Source organism: Eucyclogobius newberryi, unplaced genomic scaffold, assembly GCF_026437365.1.
Source record: "Eucyclogobius newberryi isolate DKJ021-1_F unplaced genomic scaffold, fEucNew1.0.hap1 SCAF_22, whole genome shotgun sequence".
NCBI lineage: Eukaryota > Metazoa > Chordata > Actinopteri > Gobiiformes > Gobiidae > Eucyclogobius > Eucyclogobius newberryi.
Genome location: NW_027315857.1, coordinates 22,483,735 through 22,509,913, shown reverse-complemented (window position 1 = coordinate 22,509,913; position 26,179 = coordinate 22,483,735). Strand labels below are relative to the sequence as shown.

At 43.8% G+C, this 26,179-nt stretch overlaps 1 protein-coding gene across 1 annotated transcript; it reads left to right on the top strand.

The window, feature by feature from the left end:
• Positions 1–11,195: 11,195 nt before the first annotated feature.
• LOC140371541 (kelch-like protein 10) lies at positions 11,196–14,986 on the top strand. Its single transcript, XM_072458712.1, has 5 exons — positions 11,196–11,371; positions 11,850–12,333; positions 12,441–13,034; positions 13,121–13,270; positions 14,501–14,986. Exons 1-5 carry the CDS (start codon positions 11,232–11,234, stop codon positions 14,984–14,986), a joined length of 1,854 nt encoding a protein of 617 aa, XP_072314813.1. The 5' UTR covers positions 11,196–11,231.
• The last annotated feature ends 11,193 nt before the right edge of the window (positions 14,987–26,179 follow it).

Below are 26,179 nucleotides of genomic sequence, written 5' to 3'. Positions count from 1 at the left end.
TTATATTGATTATATTGTATTTACCATGAAATATCTCCAAGATGATGATTTATAAGAGTGACATATTCACTTCTTCCATTAGAACAAAACACTACATTATAACAATGTATTACATACATATGGCCCGTGGAATGTTACAAAACATGATCACTGGGTGTGATTACACCAAAGACTGTGGAAACTCCCGGTAGAACGTGTGACGCTGTTCAACAAATCAGAAAGCAGCAGTGTTTACAGAGAAAAGATCTGTTTTGTGCAGGTAATCTAATGGTTTGAGTCTGTGGAGTGTAAACTCTGCTCTAGACTAGAATACATGACACAAGTAAAAACTATATTTATTGAATAAATGCCACAAAGTCTACAAATGTATGTAGTTATAGTATATAAATATTCTTACCCACGGAGCAAAATACTGAGTCAAGTAAAGTCAACGAGAGAATTAAAAGCAAAATCCATATTTACAAATGTGAGTAGTTTATATTGCGTACAGCCACATCTGTACGAAAAGGAGCTCTGTGTGCACACGCCTAGAGATGAGTAATTTGAAGCCCTGCGAGGCTTGCGTTAGTTTGTGACCGGTCAAAGGGAGGCTTCACTTTTGTCCCTGGCAATGTTCCCTCGAATTTTTCATGTCTCTGAGCAAACAAACATCCTGGGCAGTCCCTCGGACCAGTGTGAAAAACATCAGGCGTGTGCACATTGTGGTCACACCAGTACCTTACATACTTTCTTAAAATAATCAAATTGCAGCAGTCATTCCTGTTAGTTTACTTTTAATTAAGTTATTTAATCCACTAACAGTGAAAAAGACCCAAATCTTGTTCGTGACCTGTGTATCAGGCGCGGAGTTGGAATAAGGCCGTTACGTAACATAATATGGAAAGAGTGCTGTGAATACATTCTGGATGTTATTATCTTATATTAGAGCGCTGTGCTGGTGCAACCAATGAAAACTCAAAGATACGGTCAAAATGAATATAATTTATTTTCATGTTCAAAATATACGACGCCAGAAACAACACGACGATCACCACATTAAAGACCCCTCCCTTGTCACGTGTCTGGGGTTGCCGGTCGACGTTACCGGGTTGCGACACCTCACAGGGCTCACCTCAGACCTGAGGGGGGGGGGGCGCTCCATCAGGCCCAGTTGCAGTCGTTCAAGTCGATAGTTCAATTCAGTTTATTTTTGTAACGCCCAAAATCATAACAGTCATTGTCTCGAGGAGTCTTGGAGTGCGACAGTGAAAAACTGATTAAACAATGTGACGAGGGGCGATGTTCCAGAGTCCTCTGTCCTTAGACCCTCCTTCTCGGCCAGGAAAAACTACAAAAAACCTCCTTGGGAAAAAGTAGAAACCTGGAGGAGTTCCAGAGTGAAGGAGAGATCTGACTCTCACAGACGGACAGACGGACGCGAGGGAGACTGGAGCTGGAGCCACTCAGAAGGAGAACCAGATCTTCAGGAGGAGAACCAGATCTTCAGGAGGAGAACCAGATCTTCAGGAGGAGAACCAGATCTTCAGGAGGAGAACCAGATCTTCAGGAGGAGAACCAGATCTTCAGGAGGAGAACCAGATCTTCAGGAGGAGAACCAGATCTTCAGGAGGAGAACCAGATCTTCAGGAGGAGAACCAGATCTTCAGGAGGAGAACCAGATCTTCAGGAGGAGAACCAGATCTTCAGGAGGAGAACCAGATCTTCCAGGCAGATGAAGAACCGTTCATATGGGGTAGAGACCGCTTCACCAGGAGAGGAGCATCTGGGTCCAAAGGTCCTCCTGTCCCACTCCCCACGGAGTGCGGAGAAGTGGGGAAAGAAAAAGAAAAGGCAAACAGTTTGCAAGTGAAATTAATTATTAAATATTGTTTGATAGAATAAGTAGTCAGAAGCACAGGGATAGTGCCAACAGGACCAGGATTGAGACCAGACCATCATCTGCAGCTAATAACAAATCATTTGTGACTTTAACTAGTGCAGTTTCAGTGCTGTGGTGGGCTCTGAACCCTGACTGGAAAACTTCAAATAAGTTATTGTCCCGCAGAGAAGAAAGTTGGAGTTTCAGGTCACGTTGATTGCTGCGGCAACAAGCTGGAGAAAAATAGCTAAAATCATGCAATTATTTAAGATTTACTCATTTATGAACAAGCAATAGACATTAAGACTTTAAAACCGCAGTCAGCCCTTTATTTAACGTATAACGAGTCTTCCCGGTGAGACAGGGAGGCGCGTGGGAGGCTCCGGAACAGATGCCCGAGCCACCTCAGCTGGCTCCTCTCGATGTGGAGGAGCAGCGGCTCTACTCCAGGCTCCTCATCCTCTCGCTCCGGTCGTCGAGGCCCCCGCCGTTAACTCCCGCGCGATTTGTTCTCTCTTCCAGCACGAGATAATAACTATTATAACTGATATAAGATAAACCCTAGAGCCACTACTACTGTAAGACTAATGTTGGTTTTATCTGCTGTAGCACCCGCTGCGTTCTTTGCATCTCCTTGAGCCGTGTCTTTCTCTGTAAACAAAAGCAGAATGTTATTGAGAGGAACGCAGTGGTCAGAGCTTGGACTGGAGGATCTGTACCTTCTGGACTCTTCTCTGACACAAACAGATGAACGTCGGGAATGAAGACTTTTCTCTCGCCTTCTGATGTTTGCACTAAAGCCTCACACGTGAAGATGCCAGTGTCCTCCAGTGTAACGCTCTGAAGGATCACGCCCAGATTCCCACTCTTCATCCCAGGATCCTGCAGTTGGACTCGCTTTGTGAAAGGCTCGTCTTGATGACCCTTTATAATTTTACCACTTCTGACAAACAGAAGGGTTTTATTTGTGGACTTCCTCCACTCCACAGTCACGACTCTCCCCTCAGACACCACACACGGCAGGTCAGCATCCTCGCCATCTGTTTTATTGACAGCTTCAGAGGCTGAAGAGAATAAAAGAGTGTCATTTACATGTTATTTGTATACATTTACAGGCAGCATTTCCTTGTTTCTACCTCCCAGTTCCTGGAATTCATGTGACACTATTGGACCAATCGCATGACCACACGTTGACGGACGTCGCCCTGGTCTAAACGTACATTTACAGATTTGAACACGGATCATTAGCCTTTGGTCAGTAAATACGATATAAATAAGATCCCAAATCCTGCCTGTACATTTTTTATAACTAATATGTCAACAAAATAAATTAGGACAGTTTAATCTGGCTCAGTCCATTCTTAAATCCAATCTTATTTCTATTTAAAAACCTTACATCAGATGAAATAGTATGTACAGTTAGATATTCTTACCTTCTGTCATTAACGGCAGAAAAATGATAAACAGAAGTTTTTCCATTTTGCAAAAACAGAGACGTTTAGTGTCCAGTAGAGACACCAGGATCTGATCAGGTGCAGCAGGTGCAACCCAGAGTACCGCCCCCTGCAGTCCTGTGTGTGTGTGTCTTTCTGTGTCTTTGTGTGTCTTCGTGTGTGTGAGAGTGTGTGTGTGTGTGTGTGTGTGTGTCTGTGTGTCTGTGTGTGTGTGTGTGTGTGTCTGTGTGTGTGTGTGTGTGTGTCTGTGTGTGTGTGTCTTTCTGTGTCTTTGTGTGTGTGAGAGAGTGTGTGTGTGTGTCTGTGTGTGTGTCTGTCTATGTCTGTCTGTGTGTATGTGTGTGTGTGTGTGTGTGTGTGTCTCTGTGTGTCTGTCTCTGTGTCTGTGTGTGTGTGTCTCTGTGTGTGTGTGTGTGTGTGTGTGTGTCTGTGTGTCTGTGTGTGTGTGTGTGTCTGTGTGTCTGTCTGTGTCTGTGTGTGTCTGTGTCTGTGTGTGTGTGTGTGTGTGTCTGTGTGTCTGTCTGTGTCTGTGTGTATGTGTGTGTGTGTGTGTGTGTGTGTCTCTGTGTGTCTGTCTCTGTGTCTGTGTGTGTGTGTCTCTGTGTGTGTGTGTGTGTGTGTGTGTCTGTGTGTCTGTGTCTGTGTGTGTGTCTGTGTCTGTGTGTGTGTGTGTGTGTGTCTGTGTGTCTGTGTGTGTCTGTGTCTGTGTGTGTGTGTGTGTGTGTGTGTGTGTGTGTGTGTGTGTGTGTCTGTCTGTGTGTGTGTGTGTGTCTGTCTGTGTGTGTGTGTGTGTGTGTCTGTCTGTGTGTGTGTGTGTGTCTGTCTGTGTGTGTGTCTGTGTGTGTGTCTTTGTGTCTGTATAAAATCAAAATGCCAAAAGCGAACACACATTTTCTGATTTTCTTTTCATAAAACACTTTATTCTCAGTCACAATAGTTCCTTTGTCGATCGTGTAAAAGTTGAAATTACTCAATGGCCTGAAGCTAAAATGTATTGATAAAACATAGAGCTGCATTTACAAGTGAACTGACGCCCTCTACAGGCTGTGAGGAGAACTGACCCTAAATCAATGAAACTATTGCAATAATAAATGTGATGGAACTGTGCAAATGTTGTTTATGGAGTTATTCTTTTAACTGGATGTTTTATGATTATGATTATGATTATTCAGATCCAGCCACAAGGAACGAGGAAAGACAAGAACAAAAGGTTTCAGAGGCGAGGACGATCTACGCAGCCACAAACAGGTCCGACCACAAACCGGGACTAAACCAGGACTGAACCTGAACCAGGACTGAACCAGGACTGAACCAGGACTGAACCTGAACCAGGACTGAACCAGGACTGAACCTGAACCAGGGCTGAGCCAGGACTGAACCAGGACTGAACAAGGGACTGAACCAGGACTGAACCTGAACCAGGACTGAACCAGGACTGAACCAGGACTGAACCAGGACTGAGCCAGGACTGAGCCAGGACTGAGCCAGGACTGAACCAGGACTGAACCAGGGACTGAACCAGGACTGAACCAGGACTGAACCAGGACTGAGCCAGGACTGAGCCAGGACTGAGCCAGGACTGAACCAGGACTGAACCAGGGACTGAACCAGGACTGAACCAGGACTAAACCAGGACTGAACCAGGACTGAACCTGAACCAGGACTGAACCAGGACTGAACCAGGACTGAACCAGGGCTGAGCCAGGACTAAACCAGGACTAAACCAGGACTAAACCGCTTCCATTTGCAGATAGACTGTGGAGAGAGAAGCTTGTCGTCGTTTACTTCCTGTCCATCTCTTGTAATAAACACGGCCCAAAGTCACTGATCACTGTCTTCACTTCAAGTCCAAACTACTCTGACGTCTGAGGCTCTTGGTGGAGACCTCCGAGCTCCATCTCAGGTCTCCATCCTCGTGCTCTCCGAGATCACAATTGTGCGTGACCCTCTCGCTGTGAGGCTACAGAGTGGACCAGAGCCTGTGCACACAAACCTTTTATCTGTGATGAAGCGATCACTTATATGACCGAGTCTGCGTTTGACCGCTTCAGTTTCAGCCACTGTTGGATTTGTTCTCTTTTACAATAAATTACAATGCCCATGGAAACTAGAAGCACCCCCACCACCACCACTGCTGTAATTATATTATTTGTATCTGCTGGATCAGGACTATTATTATTTGCTTGTCCTTCATTGTTGAACTGTCCTTCACGAATCGTTCCTTGAGGGTCCTGAGCCGTGTCTTTCTCTGTAAACAAAAGCAGACTGTTATTGAGAGGAACGCAGTGGTCAGAGCTTGGACTGGAGGATCTGTACCTTCTGGACTCTTCTCTGACACAAACAGATGAACAACGTGAATGAACTCTTTTCTCTCGCCTCTTGATGTTTGCACTAAAGCCTCACACGTGAAGATGCCAGAGTCCTCCAGTGTAACGTTCTGAAGGATCACGCCCAGATTCCCACTCTTCATCCCAGGATCCTGCAGTTGGACTCGCTTTGTGAAAGGCTCGTCTTGATGACCCTTTATAATTTTACCACTTCTGACAAACAGAAGGGTTTTATTTGTGGACTTCCTCCACTCCACAGTCACGACTCTCCCCTCAGGCACTGCACACGGCAGGTCAGCATCCTCGCCATCTGTTTTATTGACAGCTTCAGAGGCTGAAGAGAATAAAATAAGTGTCATTTGTGTACATTTACAGGCAGCATTTCCTCATTACTAATCACAGTGCTACTACATACCACACTTCCTGTTCAGACTACCAGACACTGTTCGATTAATCAGGTAATGTGCAGGAGAGACACATTCCACTTGATAATAGTAAATGTGAATCTTTTTTTTTTTCAAATCAAACGATAAACGAACACAATACAGATGCGTAGCCAAGTCCCTGTTTTTTTAAATAGAAAAATAATTGATATAATTAGATATCCTCACCTTGTAAGACCGGTCTTACCGCTGTCGTCAACAGCAGAACCACACGCCACAGAACATGTTTATCCATGTTTATCTATGTTTATCTATGCGGTAAAACAAACAAACAAACTTCAGCTCCAAAATGAGCAGCCGAAACACCTGCACCGGCGCACGGAAAGAAAGAGCTGCAACTGGGAATCATGACACAAAGCCCCGCCCCCTTGAACTGAAGCACCGCCCCCTGCACTGGAGCACTGAAGCACTGAAGCACTGAAGCACTGAAGCACCGCCCCCTGCACTGAAGCACCACCCCCTGCACTGAAGCACCACCCCCTGCACTGAAGCACCACCCCCTGCACTGAAGCACCACCCCCTGCACTGAAGCACCACCCCCTGCACTGAAGCACCACCCCCTGCACTGAAGCACCACCCCCCCTGCACTGAAGCACCACCCCCTGCACTGAAGCACCACCCCCTGCACTGAAGCACCACCCCCCCTGCACTGAAGCACCACCCCCTGCACTGAAGCACCACCCCCTGCACTGAAGCACCACCCCCTGCACTGAAGCACCACCCCCTGCACTGAAGCACCACCCCCCCTGCACTGAAGCACCACCCCCTGCACTGAAGCACCACCCCCTGCACTGAAGCACCACCCCCCCTGCACTGAAGCACCACCCCCTGCACTGAAGCACCACCCCCTGCACTGAAGCACCACCCCCTGCACTGAAGCACCACCCCCCCTGCACTGAAGCACCACCCCCTGCACTGAAGCACCACCCCCCTGCACTGAAGCACCACCCCCCTGCACTGAAGCACCACCCCCTGCACTGAAGCACCACCCCCCTGCACTGAAGCACCACCCCCCTGCACTGAAGCACCACCCCCCTGCACTGAAGCACCACCCCCTGCACTGAAGCACCACCCCCTGCACTGAAGCACCACCCCCCTGCACTGAAGCACCACCCCCCTGCACTGAAGCACCACCCCCCTGCACTGAAGCACCACCCCCCTGCACTGAAGCACCACCCCCTGCACTGAAGCACCACCCCCTGCACTGAAGCACCCCCCCTGCACTGAAGCACCACCCCCTGCACTGAAGCACCCCCCCTGCACTGAAGCACCACTCCCCTGCACTGAAGCACCACCCCCCTGCACTGAAGCACCGCCCCCTGCACCGAAGCACCACTCCCCTGCACTGAAGCACCACCCCCCTGCACTGAAGCACCGCCCCCTGCACCGAAGCACCGCCCCCTGCACCGAAGCACCGCCCTTCTCCACGGAGAGGGACTTTTAAAAACCTTTACTACTAAACAAAATCTGTGAGCCGAAGAATGTGAAGACACTATTCTGGACTGAACAGAGTAAGAGTGGCACAGTCCACTTTCCAGATAAAAGAAAAGACTACGGACATAATAGTACAGTCCTGTGAGTGGAAGATCAAAGCCCACACAGACAGGAAGAGGAGGGAACAGCAGACACTCAAATAGACGAGTGACAGTCCACGGTCCACAGCGTGAGCCACAGCGTGAGCCGCAGCGTGAGCCGCAGCGTGAGCCGCAGCGTGAGCCGCAGCGTGAGCCGCAGCGTGAGCCACAGCGTGAGCCACGACCAGAGTATATTTATACATCTGCGCTGCATCCGCCTATTAATGATTTATTTCAGAGACGATTTAAATGTGTTCATGTGTCAGGTATTTAATGAATTTAACATTTTATTACTGTAATATGCATTAATTTTAACGTCTATTTATCTTCAGTTTTATTTGATGGCTTATTTACTATGTATGTCTCTATTTAATGTCACAGTCGATCCTTAGTTACTGTGGTAACACTTTCTGCTGATGTTGAGTCCAAGGTTTTCCTCTGTTACAACCTCATAATGGTAAATCAGAGGCCAGATAAATACACTATAAAGTATTAGTACTGTTTGAAGTAAAGGCTCTCAAATGAAGTGTACATCAAGGGTCAAAGAACTTCCTACTTTTACAATAGAAAAGACCATGCTCTAGACCAGGACTGTCCATTCTTTTTTCCCTGAGGGCCACATTTTGAAACATAAAGAGCAGAGGGCCACACACAACCCGACAAGGAAGTGAATCATTATGTTGCATCTGACATAGTTTTGATGCCTCCACCTTCAATAAGACTTGGAACATTAATATTAGGTCAGTATAACATCAAAATCCTTGAATTTTTCAAATTTTACTGTAAAAAGTACCACTTTTCGCTATTTGGACCAACTTAGCAGGAAGCCTGAGGGCCAACAAAAATTGGTCTGAGGGCCACATTTGGCCCCCGGGCCGCAGTTGGACATGCTTCTGTCTGATTTACTGTCGGTTGTACTCACATTTACTTGAGTTACTTCATCAAGAAATTGTACTTCTTGGAGTAACTTTCTGACACTGTACTTTTACTCTTATTGGAGTAATAACTTCTGTAAAAGTGTGGCTCCTCCCCCCACTGTGAGTAAATCTACAAACGCTTTATGTTGATGATATATGATGTTTCCTTGCAATATGTTTCAGTTGTTCCATTCTTATCTATTGTAATGCCAGATTTTGTGCTGTTTTAAACGTTTCAGTTCAGAGTCATTTCTTAGACCATTTTGCACTTTTGCTTGAGTAATATTCATGCTAACTAACGGTACTTTTACTTGAGTAATATTCATGCTAACTAACGGTACTTTTACTTGAGTAATATTCATGCTAACTAACGGTACTTTTACTTGAGTAATATTCATGCTAACTAACGGTACTTTTACTTGAGTAATATTCTTGCTAACTAACGGTACTTTTACTTGAGTAATATTCATGCTAACTAACGGTACTTTTACTTGAGTAATATTCATGCTAACTAACGGTACTTTTACTTGAGTAATATTCATGCTAACTAACGGTACTTTTACTTGAGTAATATTCATGCTAACTAACGGTACTTTTACTTGAGTAATATTCATGCTAACTAACGGTACTTTTACTTGAGTAATATTCATGCTAACTAACGGTACTTTTACAATCAAACTGTTTAAAATAAGAAACACATGTATTTATGGCTCCTGTGCGAGTGCAAAGGTCTTTTTCAAACTAACTTCTTCCTGTTCCGATGCAGCCGCCGGGACGGAGCAGAGGATTCTGGGACTCGGCGACGCCCGGACCGACTCTGAGATCAGGGTCCGGACTAACAGAGTCCTGCCGAACCCACAAACCGACAAACTGTGACTGAAACGTGACGTCTTCTGACGTCCGCACGCTCGTTGTGTGAATAACATCGCTTCCACAATAAACGGCTCATAAATATTTCCTCAGATTCAGTTTTTTCCCCCTTTACAAAATAAGTAAATATTAATGTAGAAATCTTTCAGGCAAAATGGTCTGTCATTGTTGAGGTTTTGGTTTCAAATTGTTGATCGCTATGGTAACAGTCCCAACTGCTCAGAAACCCGTGGATACGCAAGAACAGCAAGGCCTTTTAACGTGCTTAAGAACCCCTGTGTCGCAACTGATTTCAATGTGTGCGGATGGTGTGTTTATTTGCTTGATAAAACATGATTTATAAAGATGATCTTATTGCTCTGGTAATGTGTGTTGTTCTGTCAGGCAGCGCCATCTGCTGGTCGGAGTGAAGGAACACTATCGTAATTGTTGTTTAGTTTCCTGACTTTCTTTCTAGGCTAAACGTTCAAATGAGTCTGCACAAAATATGGATTTGTATTTATGTGTTCGGCGTCGTCGCTTATGGGAATGTGTGGAATTAAAAAAATTTAAAAAATCTCACGATAACAGAATACTCTTATGTATAAGTCGGGTAGCTCCTGTACCCATCGAACCCTCATGTCCCTGATATCCTAGGCACGGCTCCTACAGAGGATTACTTTACACAGTGAGGAAAAGAAGTGTTTGAACACCCTGCGATTTTGCAAGTTCTCCCACTTAGAAGATTTAAAAAGAAATCCGGAAATCACATTGTACGATTTTTAATAATCTAACTGCGTGTTATTGTTGTGAGTATTTGATCAGAGTAATCAGAGTAAAGGAATGGAGGTAGGGGCGTCGCCGGTCTCCTGTCCACAGAAGATGCACGAAGACGACAACGGAAGTAACTCAAGAAATCACAATTACAGTAGATGCACTGGGAAGGGGGAAGAAGAAGAAGTGGAGAAGACAAAACACCAAAGAAGAAGATGGGGAGGATGAAGAAGGAAGGAAGGAAGAAGAAGAAGAGGGGCCAGAGGAAGTGGAGAAGACAGAACACCAAAGAAGAAGAAGATGGGGAGGAGGAAGAAGGAAGAAGAAGAGGGGCCAGAGGAAGTGGAGAAGACAGAACACCAAAGAAGAAGAAGATGGGGAGGAGGAAGAAGGAAGAAGAAGATGGGGATCACATGTCCTTGGAACTCATGTGCTTTGAACTGTAGAATGAAGCCTAAAGAATAACGTCCAAACACTTGGATACCAACCACCATAAAACCTCAAAGAAGAAGACGTAGGAAAAATTGCAACTTTTGACGACGGATCAGGAACAAACGACCAGACCGAGGGACCAAAAGCAAATAGCAAGAATCAGAATGAGCGACTGCGTCATTTACAGTCACTCAATTAATTGTTCTTTTTGCATCAATAAATGAATACGACACAAATTTCACCACATACACTAAAGTCAAACTGGCACCACTGAGGCACCTGGTTTTCTCCCATCCAAGTACTAACCAGGCCCCGACTTCTTTGCTTCTGAGATCGGGCGTTTCAACTAAAAAAATCTTCACCATTCGTATGATGTTTTTATGACATCATTATTGGCACATCATCAAGGCTGATTAGTGACAGCATTTTGGAACCCAGCCGTCTAAAGAATAAAGCCTGGGAAGGAAGAATAATGTCTGAAGAATAAAGTCTAAAGTCTAGGGGGTGGCCGTAATGTAACGCTTGGATACTACAGAAGTTCACCTAAAACAGCACGCGCACTGAAGTCTCCTGCATTCTCCCTGAGGTCTCACAGGCCAAAAGATGATGCCCCCCGAAAAATATCAGACTGTGTTTGATGAGTTGCGGCACAGACATTTATTTTGTGACGCTGTCCTCAAGGTTGAGGGGGAGGAGTTCCCGGTTCACAAAGTCATTCTTTGTCGCTCCAGCCCTTACTTCAGGTAAGTTACAGTAAAACAAATATTTGCATTAGGCATGATTCAATTATAAATGGGAGTTTTAGACCTTTTATAGACTTAAAATTACATTATTGTATATACTATTACTCTTACACTTAAATGTTAAGGATTGCAGTAAATGCAAAGTTGTGAGACATTTTGAAAGTTATATTTGATCAAACCAGGCATTAGCAGCTGCATCTTTAATCATACATAACATTATGATCACATGTGCACCTGGTGAACCTGGTGAACCTGCTGTGGGTACGTTCTGTCCGTGAGCGACCTTTTATGTACTCAGACTGAAACTCCATCAAGAGATGGAAGCTCTAACCCCATCAGTTACTTGGACCATGGTCAATGCACTCCTGACTTACTGATGCACAAAATGACCATTAGTAGCAAGAATAGTTTCCCTTCTTTATGCACAATAAAATCTGAATGAATCCATCTCCTAAATTGTTTTTGGTGTGTTCTTTAGAGCCATATTTGAATGCAGGGGCACTCGGGATGACAGAGACTTCCCACTGGATGGAATCTCCCCTAAGATCATGTCTCTGGTGCTTGACTGGATCTACACCAAATCCATCACCCTGAACTCGAAGAACATGCAGGAAGTACTGCTGGCTGCCGACATGCTGCTGCTGGAGAAACTGGTTGATGTCTGCTTTCAGTTCATGAAGGACCACATGAGCCCGGAAAACTGCATCGGCATCTGGAAGTTCGCCGACGTCGTCGTTTCGGCCAAAATGAGAGACTTAGCTCAACGATTCATCCTGCGCCATTTCGAGGAGGTGGTGATGCGCGACGAGTTCCAGCAGCTGAGCGCGCAGGAGCTGAGCACATTCATTGAAAACGATGAAATAAACGTGAGGAATGAGACGGTCGTGTTCGACGCCGTTCTGCACTGGACTAAGTATGACCTCAAGCGACGCAAAGCGGAATTTTCACATCTGTTGTCAAAGGTGTGTTAACTATGTACAGTTAAGACAAATTTCACATATGCACACTGAAACACACGCACATTGAAACTTACCCGCCCTTTAATGTCTTTCAGGTCCGTTTTTCTCAGCTCGATCCCGAGTTTGTGAAGAACAATGTCCTCAACCATGCTCTAGTGGATGAACTCGTCCGCACATCTGCTGGGGTCAATGCAGTGGACGGCATCTTTAAAGCAGTTAACAAGGATTCCCACAACCTTCTGTACTACCCCCGACTTCCTGGAGCCATCCTATTGGCCATTGGAGGCTGGCGCGGCACCAAACCAACCAACGGCATTGAGGCATATGACATTAAGACCAATAGCTGGGTTAATGTCTCAAAGAACCGGGAAAAGCCCTGGGGTTACCATGGCACTGTGTTCTTCAATGGCTCCATCTATTGTGTGGGAGGATATGACCAAATAAAACATTTAAACAATGTGCGGCGCCTGGACCTGAGCACCTTCGTTTGGCACGAGATGCCCCCCATGTACTACCGGCGCAACTACGTGAGCGTGGCTCTGCTCAACGGCCGTATCTACGCTATGGGCGGACAGGATGGGCAGAGGGGCCAGAGGGGACTGATGACGGCCGAAGTCTATGACCCCCAAACCAACCAGTGGTCATTGATCGCGCCGATGTGCCAGCAGAGGAGCGGCGCCAGCTGTGCCGCGCTTAATGGCAAGGCAAGTGGAGAGAAAGATATAGGAGGAATTATTTCACGAAATACACGTTTTGTTGACGTCGTTCACCACCTTCCTGTGTTGTGCAGATCTACATTTGTGGAGGCTTCACTGGAGCTGAGAACCTACAGACGGCTGAATGCTACTGTCCAAAAACCAACCGGTGGACCTTGATTGCTCCTATGACCGCCAGACGCACCGGTGTCGCGGTCGTTGCCCACGCCAACAGCATCTATGCAGTAAGTACTATCTAAAGGTATCTTTACTTTAGGCCGTGGCTCCAGAGCCGCGGCGCGGTCCCATAGCCTCATGGCTAACCCTAACCCTAACCCTAACCCTAACCCTAACCTTAACCTTAACCTTAACCTTAACCCTAACCCTAACCCTAACCTTAACCTTAACCTTAACCTTAACCTTAACCTTAACCCTAACCCTAACCCTAACCCTAACCCTAACCCTAACCCTAACCTTAACCTTAACCTTAACCTTAACCTTAACCTTAACCTTAACCTTAACCTTAACCTTAACCCTAACCCTAACCCTAACCCTAACCCTAACCCTAACCTTAACCTTAACCCTAACCCCAAGACCTAACCCTAACCCGGCGCGGTCAAATAGTCCAACAGTTTCAGGAGCCGTGGCACAAAATAACATGGCAATTTCGTGGGTCTGTAGACACTCCCTTTATTTTAATAATAATAATAATAATAACTTTTATTTACATAGCTTTTCAGTGGTAATCTTGTACCATTTTTTATTGGCATAGGTTTGTGTTTTTCATTCATAAGGCCTGTGTCTCACGTGAAGGAGGATCTTAAGCCCGGAACGCACCGTTTAATTTGCCCGGTATAAGCCTGATCCGACCGGTCATACTTGTGAAAAGTGTTTGAGCCGTTGCACTCCTCATGCTCGTGGCGTTAATACAACTCTGAGCCCGATATCGCAACTATAGAACATCACCACTCAGTCAGGGTTAATTAGGGTTTTTTTAAGTTAAACCCCTTATGCTCAGGGCCTAATTTTCCTAAAACGCCCAACTAAAATGAGACCGATTTCAAACGGAAGCTGTTCCTGAACCCTTTGAAGCACAAACACTCGGCTGGACTCTTTGTGAAGCTGAGACTCTGTAGTTTTGTATTCTGGCGTTTAGTTTACTCTAGTCATATGTAGAAACGAGCAAAGTAAAGCTGGTGTTTGGAGGGATGGTTTGATTGACACTAGGCACAGGTTTTGACAATTCTTTTTTGAAAGCTGAAGTTAAATTAGAAAAAAAAAATAGGTTTAGGGACTTGTTATAAAGATTTGGTTTTGCCCTAGTGTGGACCTTGGATAGACCTGTTTTAGACCTGGTGGTACTTGGAAGGCCACATTTGTTCTTAGGTGGTAATTGGTGTGAAAGGTTTGAGAACCATTCTACTGGATTATCGAATCGTGCTTCCAACTTACGGACATCTCTCTCTCTCCTGTAGGTTGGAGGTTTCGATGGGAATATTTGCCTCCGCAGCGTTGAAGTCTACAGCCCCTGCACAGACTCCTGGCGGCAGGTGGCCCCCATGACCATCCCTCGCACCTACTTTGGCATGGAGGTGCTGGACGACCGCATCTTTGCCGTGGGAGGATGCACCGGCCAGAGCACCACCTGCAAAGTGGAGTCATACAATCCGCTGTTGGACGCCTGGACCGAAGTCTGCGACATGGACAGCTTGAGGAGCGGCCTGAGCTGCTGCGTCATTTCGGGGCTCGATAACATGGCCGACTTCATCATCCCCCGCCACATTCTGGCCATGATTTGCTCTGCATTGTTCGAGTCGGATGGGTCAGAAGAGTCAGAAGAGACGGATGAGTCAGAAGAGTCGAATGAGTCAGAAGAGTTAGATGAGGAGTTCACAGATGAGGAAGATGAGTCAGTTGACGAGTCGAGACTACTAAATTCAAGAAATAATGCAAGCCGTTGAAAAATCTTTAAAGTTTGTAGTGAATGAGGAATAGTAAAGTGTTTTACAAACCAGGATGGAATTGTGCGTTGGACATTTGGGTAGAGTTTCTAATTTATTAAAGACACAGGAAATGCCACATAAAAACATTGCCTAAAATACAAAATGTAAATTCTAAAATATGATTTATCAGTGTATGATGAGTGTATTGTCTTTATTGTGTATTGCACATTGTCTATAGTGTATTGCACTACTGATTCCTCCATTCATTCACTTTATATCTCTGACAGGGATTTTGTACAAAGTCACACTTTAAATTGACTCTCCATTTCGAGTTTTAAAACCGTGCACAGGGTTTGTAAACTCTGCCCCCGGTGTGAGATTCACTGCCTCGTGAATGAGTTGGGCGGGATCAAGAACGCAAAATGTTTGTGTCAAAAAGATCCTGGACAAGATCAAAGGCTGAATGTGGCGAGCAATCCACAAATTCAATTCAATTTATTTGTGTAACGCCCAAAATCACAACAGCCGTTGCCTCTGAGGGCAGTGAAAAATAGATTAAACAATGTCCATAGGGACGAGGGACAATGTCCATAGGGACGAAGGACAATGTCCAGAGTCTCCTGTCCTTAGACCCTCCTTCTCGGCCAGGAAAAACTACAAAACCTGCTTGAATGAGAGAATTTGAGTCTGTATACAAATGCAAACTCACATTTTCACATGCCAAACTCTGTTTCAAAATAAAATGTGAATTGTTTCAAATAGTTTGCATGCAAGCCCAGTTCTTCGGGGAAAAATGGGATTTTGGGGGGATTCAAAGCCGTGCATATACATTTGTCACAAAATGTCTCATAAAAATTACATTCACAGAGGTAAAAAGCTCAGTTTTGATGATCCACAAACAAAAATTCTCCTTGCCAAAAACACTCCTTGCCACCATACAAAAGCACAGAGTCAAAAAACAAAACTATGTTTTATTCACAAATATATATGTACAGATGAGATAGTATATGAATAAATCCCTAAATGCATGTCAGCAATACGACACAAGTTTCACCCCATCAGAATGGAATTCTATTTTTTGGGCCGTTATGAGCCCAGCGAATAGTCATATCAGAAGTCAAATCAGTACAACCTCTGAGTGTGGGCGAGTGGCTCTGGGGGAGTGGCTCTGGGGGAGTGGCTCTGGGCGAGTGGCTCTGGGGGAGTGGCTCTGGGGGAGTGGCTCTGGGGGAGTGGCTCTGGGGGAGTGGCTCTGGGGGAGTGGCTCTGGGTGAGTGGCTCTGGGGGAGTGGCTCTGGGGGAGTGGCTCTCATACAGAGATGGCTAAGAGCTCTCAGCAGCTCGTATTCATAAAGCAAAGATTGAAAATGTAAATTGCTGGTCATGACTCATAACAAAACTTTATTAAATTGTACTTTCTCTATCTTATAATGTGATAAAATGTGAATATATGATTATATTTCTGTGATGTATTTTATCTGCATAATAGTGATATTTTATCTGCATCATTAGTCTAAGAGAAGAACGGGTGTGTGACAAACTGCATTTGTGAAGGGGTCGTAAAGATGGAGGGGGGGTGATAACCCAGAGGAGTCTGGGTAATGTTTACCCAAGGCTTGATCTCTACGGAAAAATACCAAGTGCCTTGATGTGAGGCTGACCAATGAGAAATGTGACCCGCCTATTCCAGAATATCTAATAAAACCAACCAGCATGGGAAAAACAGGGTGAGACGCAGGAGGGTCAGCCAGGCTCCTTACAACGGCCTGGCTGACACAGTCCCGCGTTTTCTCCCATGCATGCCACACAAATGTCTGATGTTTCTGTGTTGTTTCATATTCTAAGTTGAATTGTGTTCTCAATGTGTTAAGGAATAGCATCGGGTGTATGTCTAATTCCATGACATTTTCTGGTCCTTCGAGCCGGATGACAAGCAGCCCCTTCGCGGAGATTGACGGGTGAATCGGTGAAGTCTGTGCACAGCTGAAAGAAGTCCACTTTTCCCGTGGCCGCCCATCGCACCTCATTCTCCGCGAGGAGAGCGCGTCGTTTCGAAGCAGCAGGAGAACACAGGCGACAAAGAAGGTCAGACAAAAACATTGTGTGTGAAAAAGAGTTAGCCATAAAACGTTTTTATGCATTAGTTTGATATTTACTGGAAAAATATTGTATGCTTTTATGCGCAGTTAGGTATTACTGAGGAAATACCCAGTTTCATATTACTGAGGAAATATTTTAGGCAGTTAGGTATTACTGAGGAAATACCCAGTTTCATATTACTGAGGAAATATTTTAGGCAGTTAGGTATTACTGAGGAAATACCCAGTTTCATATTACTGAGGAAATACGCAGTTAGGTATTACTGAGGAAATACCCAGTTTAATATTACTGAGGAAATATGTGTGAATGTAAGCGCTGTGCACGAGCGAAGTAAGTAAGAGAGAAGTGTGAATGTGTGAATGAGGATTAATAGTGATTAACTAACGAGTGTGAGAATCACAATTAATCATTCAAGGGTCACAAGGCGTTATTCTGAGAGATCTAAAATTTGCAGTCACGGGTGAATCTTAAACACCACGTTTATGTCCGGAGGAATCTAATAAGGAATTTTCTCTAGAAGCTTGACATTGACCGTGACTGTAAAGCAAGTAGCATTTCTCTCAGACGACCGAGACCACATAATGCCAAAATTATCACCCCAAACTGTAAAAAGACAAAGGAAAAGTCATAAGAGGATTTTGGAGGGAGACTTCCAGCGTGCTCAGATGACGTGGCAGAGAGGGGGAGATAAGGGGGGTCAACAAGATAGGAGAAGGGAAAGCAGTTCAGAGGACGCTCTGAACTGATGAAATAAGTAAAGCTAAACTCAGCTGGTTTTAAATTTTAGTTAATGAGAGCTCTGTAGAACAAATTTAAGGGTTTTGTTTGATTGACAACAATCAATTATAAAGATTTCATTAAATTTGATAAGAGATGAAGATGAATTCAGATTTTTATAGATGGCCAATATTTTGGGGGAATGTGATGATCACAGACAGGACACTTCCTGTCCCCGACATAGAAGACAAAAGTTGTGTTTTTACGGTATCGTGTTTTTTGAGTGCACAGAACAAAGCTACGTTTTGTTTTGTTTTGTTTTGTTTTATTATTGGACTTGACGGAAAATTATCTTTTTGGACTTAATGCATGACTAGATGAAAGTACAGGACAAAAAGACAGAAGTGTTTTTAAATTTAGAATAAAATGCAGGCACGGGCCTGGGAGTGATAATGTGGGTAAATGAGTGACTACTGATGTTTTTGGACATAGGAGTAGAATGGGTAGTAAGTAAAGTGATAGTAAAAGTTATATCAGTAACTTATTTATTTGTATTATCATGAGGAAACCTCGTATTGCGATGTAGACGTAAGTGAGGGAATAAGTTAAATAGTGACGTCCGATGTCCTCCTTGGAAAGACATGAATGGGTCATTAACTAAAGGCAAACGACACCAAGTCATAAAAGATAGTCAGAGATAAGGGGCTATTGACTGGCAAAGAATCTGGAGGACTCAGGATGGAGCAGATGTCGTTATCTTTACGTATCACAGTGACAATTAAGAGCAACACCACCTCAGGGGGAGGGTTGACGTGATGGGTAATAGGAAAAGCTAAAATTAACAGGGAAAGAATTTGACATTCTAAAGTAAATACCTGAAGGATTGTTGAGATTCAATCAAGAATTGAATAGATTTAAATTAGACAATATCATCTAAATTTAGACGCTATAGAAGTTATGAAAACCAATGATAACAGGACTTAAACATTATAGGACTCAGGACGGAGACAAGAGATGGTAAGACTGATAAAATGATGTGCCTTATGTACAAGGGGAAGGTTTAGGATCATTTTGATTGTTATACACATATAGACTTGCTAGAACAAACTAATACACAATGTTTGTAAAGCACCACATGAGCAGGTGTGAGAGATCGAGTTTGAAACTCACCTGAAGCACATATAGAAGATTAGCACATATTACATTAGATGTGTGACTTTATGCAGGCCACACAAACAGAGGAGATGTGAAATTATTAATTATGTGAAGAATTCTAAGTTGTGAACTGACCCTTATGGCCAGCTCAACGGGGGAATTATTGAGACAATTATTATTGTTTGATGTATTTGTATTGCACACACACACACACACATACGCGCGCACACGTGGAGACCAAACATTTTAGAGTTTGAAACATTTGGAGTTTGAAACTTTTAGAGTTTGAAACATTTAGAGTTTGAAACATTTGGAGTTTGAAACAAATGGTGGTAAAACAGATTTACAAGTTACAGGTTTGGCAGTGTAAGATTACACACATAGACTGATTGGACACACAGGGTGGGGGCCCAGTGCCGTGGAAGGGGGGGCTCAGCCAGGGATGTGACCACTGACCTGTGAAAGGTCAAGAGGTGACATTGCGGAGTGGAAGACAGACGCAATTCCATCTCTTCCTTGATTACATCTTGGATTAGTGAACGTTGTAAACTATCTGGATTATTTAATTTTGTTTAAATGTAGTAGTTTGAGAAATGGGAATTCAATATCTCAAAAAGGAGGGATATGTACGTGTAAACAAATATTCCGAATCAATAATTACTAAAAAAAAAATTGTAAACAAGAAAACTGTTTGAAATACACTGAATTGTCGAAAAGACTTTGTTTATCACCACAGCAGAACGTGTTGGAGATGTGGTGTTTACAAAGACGAGCCAGGTGGACGAGCAAAGTGGACGGAGCCACACCGTGTCGTCCTCACACCGACCATTGGAGGGACAAGAACATGGGTGCTCTCATGGGAAAGTGAGAGAAATGTCTGGACAACACAGCGGCAGATCCATAACATCGCAGACGCAGGACTTCGTTTGTATGAGTTTTGTCCAGAGTCTACGGTAGAGTACGATACTCTGCTACAATGGACGAGAGACAGAGGCTACGGTGCGCAGAGTACCATACTCTGTGGAAAAAGAATCAACAGTTATCATCATCACAAGTGATGACAATAATATGGGTGCTGAACACCTGTATTATGCACCGGACAATCGGGACAATCGGGACAATCGGGACAATCGGGACAATCGGGACAATCGATCAACATACACAACGGTGTATACCGGTTAATGGAATATAGAGGGAAGAAAATAAGTGATCAACTTGAAGGAAGGTTATGAAATGTATAATGTATAATGTACAATTGACATGACAGAGGCTGAAGAAACACAATGGCATATTATACAGCCACAGTTGTTTGCACTAACTAAGAGAGTTCTTTTTTATCTGCTACAACATAACTACATGTAATGTTAATGAGATTATGAATTGAGATGGGAAATGTACCAGTTCATATGTGTCATAGGTGTGATCGAAGCGAGCAGAGGGAGGAGGTCTCTTAAGGAACCAAGAGAGGACGTATGGTGGTGTGGAGACACAGTGCTGAGGGCTTGGAAACAAAGGGACTAGGACGTTGTGCCTATGTCTCTTTTGTGACCAGCATCACCCAGAACCATACCGCAGGGTCAAGGTCGAGAGGTTAGTGGACAGTCTGGTTCCAGTAGCACCTGATACAACGTATTTGATGTTATTGGGGTGTCCAGAGAGGTCCCTGACGAGTCAAAGTGACTGACCAGAGAGCAGCGGGTTTAAGGGCTTTCCGCTTGTACTTCTATATTTCCCATCACACCGCACAAAATTATAGACAAGATAAACTGTCTGTTCGTCAAATTACAGAGATTGACCAATCTGACTAAAAATATAGGACAGTAATGCAGTAGACATGTTGTGGGCCGAGAGAAAAGAAGTGTGTTCAATGTTGAGAACCGTGCATAAACTTTTTGAGTGTAAAAGTGTCATTTTAACACCAATATGAAAGACATGTTGAAAACTGAAAAGAATAATGTGTTTGGCATATGATACAGTAGACTAATGCTTTGATAAACGGGAGGGAAATGTGATAAAATGTGAATATATGAGTATATTTCTGTGATGTATTTTATCTGCATAATAGTGATATTTTATCTGCATCATTAGTCTAAGAGAAGAACGGGTGTGTGACAAACTGCATTTGTGAAGGGGTCGTAAAGATGGAGGGGGGGTGATAACCCAGAGGAGTCTGGGTAATGTTTACCCAAGGCTTGATCTCTACGGAAAAATACCAAGTGCCTTGATGTGAGGCTGACCAATGAGAAATGTGACCCGCCTATTCCAGAATATCTAATAAAACCAACCAGCATGGGAAAAACAGGGTGAGACGCAGGAGGGTCAGCCAGGCTCCTTACAACGGCCTGGCTGACACAGTCCCGCGTTTTCTCCCATGCATGCCACACAAATGTCTGATGTTTCTGTGTTGTTTCATATTCTAAGTTGAATTGTGTTCTCAATGTGTTAAGGAATAGCATCGGGTGTATGTCTAATTCCATGACATATAAGTATATGTACGCACAGTGACATCTAGGGATGACGGAAAAAATGCGATTGTGCGTTTGTTTTTTGCACCTCCTTGGAACGTGATGATGTAAATGCACAATTCAATAAAAATGTGATTAAAAAAAAGACAAAAAAATAATGTAGACTCAGCTACAGGTTCTGGTCCTTCATTAACCACACCCTCTCCATCACAAAGAGAAGATCTGCACGCCCTTCAAAATCACATCGTATCTAGACCGTCTAACGGCCGGTGTTAGCGGCGTCTGTGCCGTCTTGAACTCATCTTGCTGCATCATGCTTTATCCCTGCCAATGATGAAGGTGGCGCTGCAGTTCAAAACAGTATCGCTAACGTGACTAAACTCAGAAAACGTCTCGAATACTCCGGCCTCTTCTGCGTTTGAATTGGTTCTCTCGTCCCGGCGTGATCTCTGTGGTAGTGATCATCATTCTGTTCCCAAAGCATGGACTTCAAAACCCTTGTTGCTCGATTGAAAACAAATAAAAGAAATTGAAAAGATGAATAGATTGTCTGATCAGGTTGATCTTTCACCTTATTTGTATCCCTTTGCACAGTGGTCCCCAAACTACGAGCCACATCCGGCCCGTTGGGCCTTTCAATCCGGCCCGCCAAGCTTGTCCAAGTTGTATTAAAAATTAAAATAAAAACTTTTTTTTTTTGCTGTAGGCTTTATTAGACAGTAGATGGAATGAGAGAGAAAGGAAGGGGAATGATGAGAGAGAAAGGAGGACATGCAGCAAATGTCGGAGTCGGGATTCAAACTCATGATACTGTGGCTGGCCGTTCATTTTACCTTTCGCCTGTAATGCCCACATTTCCCCAAGAGATGGCCACTGTTCCCTCTAAGCTGCGCGCCTGCGCAGCTGCGCACTGCTCGCACTTGGTGCACAGCTCGCACTTAGTGCACAGCTCGCACTTAGTGCACTGCTCGCACAAGAAAATAAAATTCACCACAAACGGCTACCGGGGCCAATCAAGCAGGAAGCGCAAGTGTTTGACACTGAAGAAGACTCTTGTGGACAGTAGAAGACTCTTGTGGACAGTAGAAGGACTCTTGTGGACAGTAGAAGAGTCTTGTGGACAGTAGAAGACTCTTGTGGACAGTAGAAGAGTCTTGTGGACAGTAGAAGACTCTTGTGGACAGTAGAAGACTCTTGTGGACAGTAGAAGACTCTTGTGGACAGTAAAAGAGTCTTGTGGACAGTAGAAGAGTCTTGTGGACAGTAGAAGACTCTTGTGGACAGTAGAAGAGTCTTGTGGACAGTAGAAGACTCTTGTGGACAGTAGAAGACTTGTGGACAGTAGAAGACTCTTGTGGACAGTAGAAGACTCTTGTGGACAGTAGAAGACTTGTGGACAGTAGAAGACTCTTGTGGACAGTAGAAGACTCTTGTGGACAGTAGAAGACTCTTGTGGACAGTAGAAGACTCTTGTGGACAGTAGAAGACTCTTGTGGACAGTAGAAGACTCTTGTGGACAGTAGAAGACAGTAGATAATTAATCATCATTTAATGCATTTGGAAAACAATTTGTACATTGAGCCTTGCATTTGTTGCTTTGTTACAAGTTACAGGTCAAATCTTCGTGTAATTTATAGTAATTCCTTCGTTCACACAAACACACCATATTTTCCTGGCCCGGCCCCTCGGCCAAATTTTAGAACCCAATGTGGCCCTCGAGTCAAAAAGTTTGGGGACCACTGCCTTAGCTCAAAGGTTTGGTGCTGACGTCCTCAAAAACAGCGGCATGCATATATTTCCCAGTTATTATTTTATTATTGATCTTGAATTTCTTGATCTATTGGCAACATATTTGTTGACAATGTGTGTAATAATAACACCAGGTTTCACTATAATCATGAGAATGGGAGGGACCATTGTCTTGAAGGTTAATTGGACATGGGTTGAGATGGACCTTGGGTGTCTGAGTAACTACCATAACTTATTATCTAAATGTACCCGATTCCCATTTCTCGGCTCCACGGCTGGTTTAGGCTGGTTTAAGCTGGTTTAGCCTGGTTTAGGCTGGTTTAGGCTGGTTTAAGCTGGTTTAGGCTGGTTTAGGCTGGTTCTAGTAGCCCATATGGCACCCCACCTCCTCTGTCTTTACAAGGATCATTGTTCTGGGCTTCGGGAAAGACGACATTGACAGGGAATTGTTTCTCTGCTATCAAAACCAAGCACATTTTTCTGTCAATGTATGTCGAGCTGATGGGAGCACGTTCTGACTTTCTTTTGGGAGTTGGCATTGCTAGATTGAGGTCAGCCACAGCCCAATGAATCTCACTGTTTAGGTTTTGTCTTTTGCGCGAGCTTTAGACATTGATGCGATTTCGTGAGAGGTAGACGCGGAACTTAGCTGTCACTGGCCCTCTTTGTCTAACTCCTCGCCGTTTGCATTGGCTGTTGTGTATTTTTGTGTACTTTGCTCAAAAGAGAGCAAATTTAGGGGTGCTCCGGAGCATTGTCCTTCTGGGTCCCAGCAGGAAACACACACGTTGTTGATCAGGTCGTGTGTTTCGAGCATCATGTGTTTTCCTCCTCCTCCGATGGATAAGACAGTTTGTCTGCTGACTTGCATAAAATAGTTACACATCCTCTTTTCGATGATTGCATTATTATTCGTAGGCTTTTCAGCAAAATACATGTTAAGCAAAATACATGATTACATGATACATTAGTAAGATAAAATATAAATCCAACAATTTCGGTATAATCTCTCATTTGTCCAGGAGGGTTCCATTGTAGAAAAAGACTCAGTTGCATCATCACGACTCTCATCCAAGAGTCATTCTCAATCTGTGAACTCAGATATTTATCCTACTCTGTGTAAGCCCTGCCCCCTGGGCGGGACCTCCTGATAAAGGGGATTTTAGATCAGCCTCCTATTGTAAACTCTTTCGCTCCCACATCACTGAGTAAATGATTAGCATCCGAATGCCCTGGACGTCGACCTCTCCAGGGATTCAAAATTCTATTATAAACAAACAGAAGTTTGAATCTTAAACCCCTCTTTAAGGGCGGATTTAAATAAAAAAATAGCCTCTTTAACTCTTCTTTCAAACCATCTTTTCTCCTGTTTAGAATCTTCTCCTCACTGTTTTTGATAGAGAGGTCAGAGGCTTTAAGGTGCAGATGCACGGCGCTCTGTGGTCCTGAACTCCAGTGTCTTCTGTGCTGATAAAGCCTCTTGTGCAGTGGCTGTGCCACAGTCAGTTCAGGACCGTCCTCTCAGGTGCAGTTTGCACTCTCACCCACAGGGCGGTGCTGTAGAGCTGTTACAGGACAAAGAGACTGGAAACTGTTTATTCTGCTGTGAATAAACATAATAGTGAAGCACCTTATGGCACTCGGGTTTTTTTAAGTTTAGTAGTTGAATTTGTATCTTTTATTTTGTCATTTTGTTTGTGTCTGATCTTTTATGTGTTTAGTGTTAAAGTAGCACCTATTTTCTTAAATAAACAATAAAAAGCCCGATCTTGAACGCATGAGCAAGTAAATGATAATAAGGAATATAATAAAACAATAATGAAAATAAATAATAAGGGATGATCGTAGATTGTTTTTGTTTGATACACTTTTGGTATTTTGATTTAACATGACCACCTATTATAAGAGTTATATTATAAAAGGTGACACCTGTAAACTGTGTTCAAGATTCTCAAAGACGCTTTACAGAAGGAGACAAACAACAAACATAAAGTTATTGAAGAATATTGCTTGAGAATAAGAGGAAGATGATGTCATCAGAATGTGACGTGTCGAGGGTTTAAAAGTGTTTGGTGCGAGTCACTTCCTGTAGCTCTGAGAGTCTCACATGAACTGCAGCTCTGCCATGGACCGTGAGTACCTCCTTTAATAACAACTATCATTATATTCAACAGATGAAATCACACACAGTTAAACAAGACTGGGTCATTTATGAGTTGTTTTAAACTGTGTTCAAATGTGTGTGTTTGATGCTAAACTGATATTGTGCTGAATATTAAAGTGTGTTTGTCACTGTTTAAGTCACATTAAGCTCCTCTTCAGACTCTGTGTCTCGTTTAGTGACCATCGTTAAAACAGGATTCAGGCTTAAATGGACCCACATTTTGGCTCTTGCAAAAACTTTAATCAATCAATCAATCAATCAATCAATATTCAATTTATAAAGCCCTTTACAACACTCAAAGTGCTTCACAATAAAAATCAAGTCAATACAAAACATAAAACTACATAAAAACAAACTGTACATTGGCAGTGTTGCAGGACCAATAGACCCTATGTCCTGCTGGGGCTCGAGCCTAATCAAATAAAGTCCCTTTTGGTCCATCGTCGTTCACATTTGTCCATTTCGAGATCGTCTCTTTTCTTGTCCACAGTGTCTCTGAAGGTGAGTCCAGACCAGTCTCAGTTCTTCTCACGGGACAAAGTGTCTCTGAGCTGTGGAGACACTGGACACTGGGCCGTGAAGAGGAACATCACAGGACACGTCCAGGAGTGTTCTGAGTGGGGGGGAAAGAAGAATGGATCATCATCAACATCACTGTCCAAGGTACAAACTCATCAACTTTTTACCCAAATTAAACAATTATTGATTTCTCGGTTGACTCCAGTTCAATGTAAAATAAATGTTGACTATTTCAATAATGGAAACTAAAATAAGAAGACAGCAGCTTTTTTAAATCAAAATGCAAAATGACATTAAACAACAACATCTCTCTCTCTCTCTCTCTCTCTCTGTCTCTCTCTC

Excerpts from the sequence above, each read along its gene's own strand:
- LOC140371541 (XM_072458712.1), top strand. The coding sequence starts at position 11,232 with ATGATGCCCCCCGAAAAATATCAGACTGTGTTTGATGAGTTGCGGCAC. Across the intron at positions 12,334-12,440 it reads TTTCACATCTGTTGTCAAAG|CTCGATCCCGAGTTTGTGAA; the intron begins GTGTGTTAACTA and ends CGTTTTTCTCAG. Across the intron at positions 13,271-14,500 it reads ACGCCAACAGCATCTATGCA|GTTGGAGGTTTCGATGGGAA; the intron begins GTAAGTACTATC and ends TCTCTCCTGTAG.